This window comes from Diabrotica undecimpunctata, unplaced genomic scaffold (genome assembly GCF_040954645.1).
Source record: "Diabrotica undecimpunctata isolate CICGRU unplaced genomic scaffold, icDiaUnde3 ctg00003314.1, whole genome shotgun sequence".
NCBI lineage: Eukaryota > Metazoa > Arthropoda > Insecta > Coleoptera > Chrysomelidae > Diabrotica > Diabrotica undecimpunctata.
In genome coordinates, this window is record NW_027314510.1 from 1 (window position 1) to 7,843 (window position 7,843).

At 34.1% G+C, this 7,843-nt stretch overlaps 1 protein-coding gene across 1 annotated transcript; it reads right to left on the minus strand.

Annotated features, from left to right (window-relative positions):
* Positions 1-1,199: 1,199 nt before the first annotated feature.
* LOC140432233 (lipid droplet-regulating VLDL assembly factor AUP1-like) lies at positions 1,200-7,541 on the minus strand (the record flags this gene model as incomplete). The annotated part of the gene is made up of 3 exons (XM_072520058.1): positions 1,200-1,409; positions 6,195-6,401; positions 7,253-7,541. Coding segments are annotated over 3 exons (706 nt in total), but the record flags the coding sequence as incomplete, so codon positions are not given.
* Between the last annotated feature and the right edge of the window lie 302 nt (positions 7,542-7,843).

Below are 7,843 nucleotides of genomic sequence, written 5' to 3' on the forward strand. Positions count from 1 at the left end.
CGCGCTATCTCAGAGTGAAGAGTAAATAAGGACTTTTGAGTATGAACATTCATTCTGTGCGTTTGGTATTATTTGTTGTTCGTAAATTTGTGAGGTAAGAATATCAAAGTATTAAGATATTTACTCTTAATATTCATATTTTAAGGTTACGTTATTGTTTGGTTAAAATTTTAATTTTTTTTACTTTATTTCAAGGTATTTTGTTGTTGTTTTTATAAGGGTTATTTCAAAATAAATCATTGAAATTATTTACGAAGTTGAAAAATATTTAAATTAATGTTTTATTCTGTTTTTGCCAGGGATTTTCGTTTAAGATATTCGTTTTCTCGTAGTTTAAGTTGTAACATAACATTATGTGGAAACCTTTCTATCAAATTGCCATATTAAGTGTTTAAAAAAATGTTTTTCTAATGTTGTAATAGTTTTTGAGTTTATTTCTTAGATCTGGGCATATGATGGCTATAGTTTAAGTAGTGAATAAGGACTTTAGTTGTAATATATCATTCTGTGTAAACTTTTTTATCAAATTGCCATAGTGAGTGTTTAAAAAATGTTTTTTTAATGTTGTAATAGTTTTTGAGTTTATTATCTTTTAGATCTGAGCATATAATAAAGATATCCAGTATTACTGAATGTTTCAGTAATGACAACAAAACTAATATTAACTACTTAAACTACAAGAAAACGAATATATTTAGTCATTTACGGGATAAAATCACTAACACCTACAAATAATAAAACATTAATTAAATATTTTTCAATTTCGTAGATAAATTCAATGATTTATTGATTTATTTTGAAATAATCCTGATAAAAACAACAAAATACCTTGAAATACAGTAAAAAATAATTGGAGTTTTAATCAAACAATAGAGTAAATATCTTAATACTTTGATAATCTTACCTCACAAATTCATGAACAACTAATAATACCAATCGCACAGAATGAATGTTCATAACCAAAAGTCCTTTATTTATTTATTCTCCAAACAATTAAAAACACCAATATTTCCAACTTTTTATGGGAGAAATACACAGGAATTAGAAATGTTTGGAAAGGTTTTCTAAGCCCCGCTCATTGTGACGTCAGAGCTTAAGTAGTCCATTCGTTCTGTGAATGAAACCTTCCAGTAAATATGCAGCCCTCGAATACATTAATTTAGTGAAATATCCCACTACCATAAGGTGTTCTCACTTACCTTTAAAGATGTAGCCATATTCTGTCGCGCTATCTCTCCAAATTCATCGTCAGACATTGTGCTCTTTTCTAAGGGAGCCAAGAAAGTGAGTTTGTAATTAGTTATTGGTACAAAAAGAAAATATAACATGTCACTAACGAATGTTGATCCCACAGTCGTAACAGCAACGTCCAAAAATGGCCTCTCTATTCTAATACAGACAGGTTGAACCTTAAAATTACAAGAAAATGTATAATTTCAACGATTAATTAAAAAAATGTATGAGGAAAACACGATATACTAAGTTTTTAGCTAACCACACTGTGACTCTTTAATTTAAACATCTTTGGATAACATAATGTAACAAGTGCGGACTAAAAGAAGTCACAGGACCGGAAGATATCGAACTTTCTACGTTCTACGTAGACACCAACTTGACAGGCATGGTAGGGCGCATACTCGAGATGTTTTCGGACATTATATTGAGTGTATAAAAGGACAGTTTTCGTCATTAATTAGTTAGTCTGTAAATATATTTGAAGAGGCAATTGTACAGGTTAATAAAAGTGGCAAATGGTGTATATAACACGGGGCGTTTGGTTTAACATTACATTGGTGTCAGAAGTGGGAATCTTCTTTTATATAATTTATAAACTAAAAAAATGGCGGCAGTAAATTTAATAGTATAAACATTGGATTTTGAAGTGAATTTCAGGACTATAAAACATTTACAAACAATCGTTTGTAGACCACTGCCATGAAACAGTAGCATGAGCGGGTTGAGGACCGGGATGAAGATTCTATCGATACCAAAAAGCTCCTTAAAGAACGATTGCAGGAAGCCCTCGTCGCCAATGGGGAAGACGCAAAAGCATTCAAATTCCACAAGAAGCAATCAAAAGAAAAATCAATGAAACTTCTAAAAAGGCTGGTAAGAAATTCAACAAAGCTTCTGAAATGATCAAAGGAGATTATAAAAAAACGTTTCTAAAAAAAATCAGCGTGAGGTTTCTAAAATGATTGAAGAATCTTCTAAAACGAATGAAGAAAAATTGATGAAATGCAGAAAAATGTATTGCGACGGCAATTATAGGACAGAAGAAAGAAAGGCTGTTTCCTTGACTGTCAGTTTTGCAATATAATATTGCAGACATATTATGATCGACAGGTATCAAGAGAAAGTTTATCAAACCTTATTCAATCGACTGCAAAAACGCTATAGAGAGCAACTACGAATTAGAATTTAGTGTAAAAAGAATTTGCGGAATTGTAGCAAACTTTTAACACTATTTTATTTATGGGTTCATTAATGGATTGAGAAAGAATTAGAGAATGCTTTACTATCAGCAAGATCAAAACTATTAGATGGAAGAATAGTAAAATGATTGGAAACCACCAGTTAAACTTCATGAAGCCATTGAGTTCGAACCATAGGAGAAGAAGCCGACACAAAGATGAACGCCTGAAAAAAATAGAAACAGTCGATCTCGAGAAATAAATCTCTTGTAGTCACTGTTACACATAACATTTTCTAGCGGATTTCATAACTTGTACATTGATGGTTGTATCGATGAAAAGGATAGATCGGTTTTGATTGATACGGATGCAGCAAGAACCCTTGTACGATCAGAAATAATGAGAGGTCAACTTTTATTGTCATCAGCATCAGTTGATATGCTAGCATGTATTGGCCAGAGTGCAGTCAACTACAAAATATTAATGCTGAGAATTCATAATGGGAATAGACCTATTAAACAAATTGGGGTTGCACTAAATGTTAAAAATGGGGTCCTCTTAAAGATTGAGGGTACGCGCTATCTCAGAGTTGAAGAAAAATATGTTGCCCTCTTATTAACTGCTTGTGACGTAACTATGACCGTTTATAATGAGAAAAATCTAGTGACAAGACTTGATGGATACTCTAGAGACCTAGAGAGTGAAGTCGATTTGTTCTGTCACTACGATTAACCAATCTTCGAAGAGAAAATAAGCAAAAGAGCGTACTGATATGGTCATTAGTAAATGTCAGTATCTTAATAATGAACAGAAACAAATAGTAAGGACTATGAGGTAGAATTTTAAGGATTTTTTGACACTGATGAAAATAATAAGGGCAAAATAAGATAGGAACCCTTAAAATCAATACTGAAGATGCTTATCCCAATATACAACAACCGAGAAGACTTCCGTTTGGGAAAAGAGATCAAACCGAAGAAATTATCAGAGACTTGGGCAAAAAGGGTCACTGAACCATCAAATACTCAGTGGAAGTCATATTGTAGTTAAACTTTGTAAAGAAATGAATGATTCCACACAATTTTTCGGTCACTCAATGAGGTAACACTGTGATACACTCTGTGAGTCTCGTTGGTTTTCTAACCTTCACCTAAAAAGTGAATAGATGCTGGCTAGTGGAATGGAGCCAGCTGATCGAGAGAAAACCACATTCTCAATAGGATCAGCTGTTTAGAGATTTTAGAGGCTCTTTACGGAATAGACGAAGGCATCCTTCTAAATGGTGAAAGAGTAAACAATGTTAGATATGCCGACGACACCATGGTGATAGCAGATAGTTTAGAGGGACTTCAGAGGCTAATGGACAGAATAAACGAGTACAGTCAACAGTACGGACTAAACATTAATACCCACAAAACCAAACAAATGATTGTCAGCAAGGAGAATATAAATGGGGCTCATCTATACATTAATGGGACGCAGATAGAGCGAGTAAAACAGTATTGCTACCTGGGAACTATTATAAACGAACAGTGGAGCAATGTACAGGAAATAAAGTGCCGCATAGGAAAGGCAAGAACGGTCTTTAACAAAATGAGCGCCATCTTCAAAAGTCACAACATATCCCTGGATACAAAAATGAGACATTTGAGATGCTATGTTTTCTCTGTGTTGTTGTACGGGGCGGAGGCATGGACGCTTACAGACACCACTATTAAAAAACTTGAAGCATTTGAGATGTGGCTTTATAGAAGAATGCTGAGAATATCATGGACAGCAAGGATCACGAACAAGGAAGTTCTAGAAAAAATGAAGAAGGAACCAGAGATTGTGTTTACGATCAAACGCATAAAATTGCAATATCTTGGACACGTTATGAGAAATCAGCACCGTTACTCCCTGCTGCAGTCTATATTGCAAGGTAAAGTCAAAGGTAAGCGAGGACCCGGTAGAAGGAGAATATCATGGCTGCGGAATTTAAGAACATGGTTTAAGAAAACCTCAACGGAGCTGTTTCGAGCCGCAGCGAGACGCGCTATCTCAGAGTATATGATTTCCAACATCCGAAACGGATAGGAACCAGAAGAAGAAGTTTAGCGATTGGCGGTTATGTCTTTTGGTCGTAATGCTCCCGCTATATTTGAAAGCCTAACGAAAACATTTTTATGAGGGCTGACATGGTAGACATGTTTAGTTTATTTGGATGACATATTTGTGATTGGAAAATGATTCGACGAGAATTCCAACAATCTGAGGGGAGTGTTCAAAGAATTACGTACAGATAATTTAAAACTGAGACCAAAGAAATGTCCTATGTTTCGTAGCGGAGTTTGATACTTGATAATCATGAGAAGATAGAAGCAATTCGAGACTGGTTAGTACCAAAAGATGAACATGAATGTTTTCTCGGCTTATGTACATCTACAAATAGCTCATATCAATGCACCGATATTAAGTTTACCCATACAAGATTAAAGATGAACAAGGAAAAGTCATCGCTTACTTGAGCAAAATTAAAACCAGAAAGAAACTGTGTTACAAGAAGAGACCTTCTAGTCTTGGGAATATTTCCATTATTATTTGTATGACCAAACGTTCAGTCTTCGATAAATCATAGAGCACTGAAGTGGCTTCTAGAGTTTTATAATCCAAATCATAAATGGCAAGACGGCTAGAGCTACTAAAAAATATGATTATGAAATCGAGAACAATGCAGGAAAAATTGCTTCGTGCGACAAACCATATATCATTATATTACTCAAATATGGTTGTGATTCCAACGGATATAGATGGTTATTATCCAACAAAATTCTTGAATATATGAAACTACTACATCGAGTATTGTGTTATTTGCATCATCAACTATATCTAATCATATATACACTATATCATCTAATATATACTTACGTATATCCTGGGTTGACAGAGTTACTAATGTGGAGGTCCTGCGTAGAATGGAGAAAGAATGTGAAATTCTCATGACCGTCAAAACTAAAAAGTTGGAATATCTAGGACATGTAATGAGAAATCCAGAACGTTACGGCCTTCTCCAGCTGATTCTCCAAGGGAAAGTAAATGGTAAGAGAGGACCGGGAAGAAGACGCATTTCCTGGCTTCAAAATTTACGAAAGTGGTATAACACGACTACCACTGAACTGTTCCGCGCTGCAATAAATAAAGTAAAGATAGCCGTGATGATCGCCAACATCCGGAACGGATAGGCACTTTAAGAAGAAGAGCATCATCAACTCTTAAGATACAAGTGATGATGTGTTTGGACGAAATATTCGTTTAACATATTATATTGCACAATAATAGCTCCAAGAGAAAAACACCTCTCGTCAACAGATCGCCATACAAATGCTACAAAGGTTTCATAAAACATTCTCCGTCCCTCAAATGGTCTGGGTCTAGTAAATTTTCTATCTCCAGTCGTGATGCGGTGGCTAAAACTCTCTGTTCAACTAAATGTGTTTTGCACCTGTATTTTATTTAAATGAATGAGGCAACTTTTTAGATTTTTAAACATTTTGTCAGAGGATAGCAAAATTGATCAGCAATTTATCCTGACTTAAGCCCAACTGAAAAAATACGAAGAATAAAACAAGAATAGAGCTCCAAAGTAACTGCCTACTAACTTACTAGCTAATAAGTGCCTCGGAATAGCTCCGAAATGTGTAATAATTATGTAGTTTTCCAAGTAATAGTCATTTTTTTAGCTGAAGGTAAACAACCTATGGTCAATAACGATGAAGTTTATATATACTATATTATACTAACCTTATTGGCAAATTCAAATGGATATGTTTTGAACTTCAAAAGCGCTTTTCCGTTGGTGAGTTTTTCTTCTGGGGCAAAGTATAAAGGTGTCTTCTTTTCTACCATAAATTGTTTGATATTATTCTTAAAATTATCCAAATTTGTGATCGATCCAAAGCAATAAGTACTAAGCCCTAATACTTTCTCCAAAGTTGTTCTGCAGCTAGGCTAAAACATATTGGTATTGTAATTTATTTTCATTCTTCTAACACTAACACTAAAAACACGATTAATTTATAAGTAAAATTTATTTACTTAACCGTGCAAATTTATAATATCGATTGACTGGACAATTTAATTTATCTCTATAGAGGCACAAGTGGACAGTTGATTTTTTCCGTCTAGATTTCTTTTCGAGTGGTTCTAACTCACTCTCCTAGGTGGCACTAGTTCTATGCCAAGAAATAAATTCAAAACAAAAGTAAATAAACAGTTTTTTTGAGATTGTAATATTATGTAGTGACAATCTGTGTTTCCTTGTAAGTGCATCGTATTTTGAATATTGTCATATTTGATGTCACTTAAGTTTCTACAGTTTTGTTCTAGTCATAACCTAAAAACAGATATCCGGTACTTTTGAAAAACTATGCATACGAGGCAGATGTGGACACCATACAGGGGAAGAAGTGGACAGTGTCCACTTGTACCCCACAGGTTCTTTCAAAACAAAATATCCTAAAATATCTTCTTTTTACCTTACAGCGAAATAATAGTGAGAACCTATATCAAAAAAACTGATAGAAGTAATATTCCCGAAAACGCAGTAGTTCAGGCCATTTGCGATATAAAAAATGGTAACGGATCAATCAGAAACGTAGCAGAGAGATATGGATTGAATATCCGTGATATCCGTGTCCATGATACATAAAAGATTAAAAAAACTGAATCCAAAAACATAAATATCAGAATCACATGTATAAATTAACTAAACTAAAATAATTTGGAATAATTTTCTAGTAACAATGATATCAAAAAATATTCGACAATTTTGTCCATGAGTGTATTTAAAAAATACTCACCGAAACAGCTCCAGAGGCACTACAAACTGCTATCTGGTCGAAAATAGATAAACTATTGCTAATGTACATATGGACATTGTCCTTTACTTTAGGATTTTCGACGTGAATTGATATTCCTAATCCTACACATGCTATTCTATTAATGAGTTTCTGAGAAACTGGTGTGTCTGGTAAAACCTGAGTGATGAGAAAAAGACTCAAGAGTATAAATGATCTTAATAGTATTAATACTAATCCAACGGGGAGGTAGAGTATGAACAATATTAAGGTGATATCACTTTCTGGTATCCTGAAAAAAAAAGATCTTTAAAATCGATTGGCAAAACTATCTTAAAATATTATATAGTTTACATGAAATTTTTAATCTTATCGCTAACTCTTTAACACTATAGTAGAAGCCACAGTTAGAATGCAGTGCGGGTAAGATAGGCAATGTTTACCGGAGAACGGCCGACCACGTTGCCGGTTTGCCCCGAGCGGCGCATCAGGACCGGATTTAAAAGTCATAGCAATATACGCGCACACAACAATTGAATGTGTGATTGGAAAAAGAATAACATTCCAAAAATATGGAGAATTAAAGTGAAATAG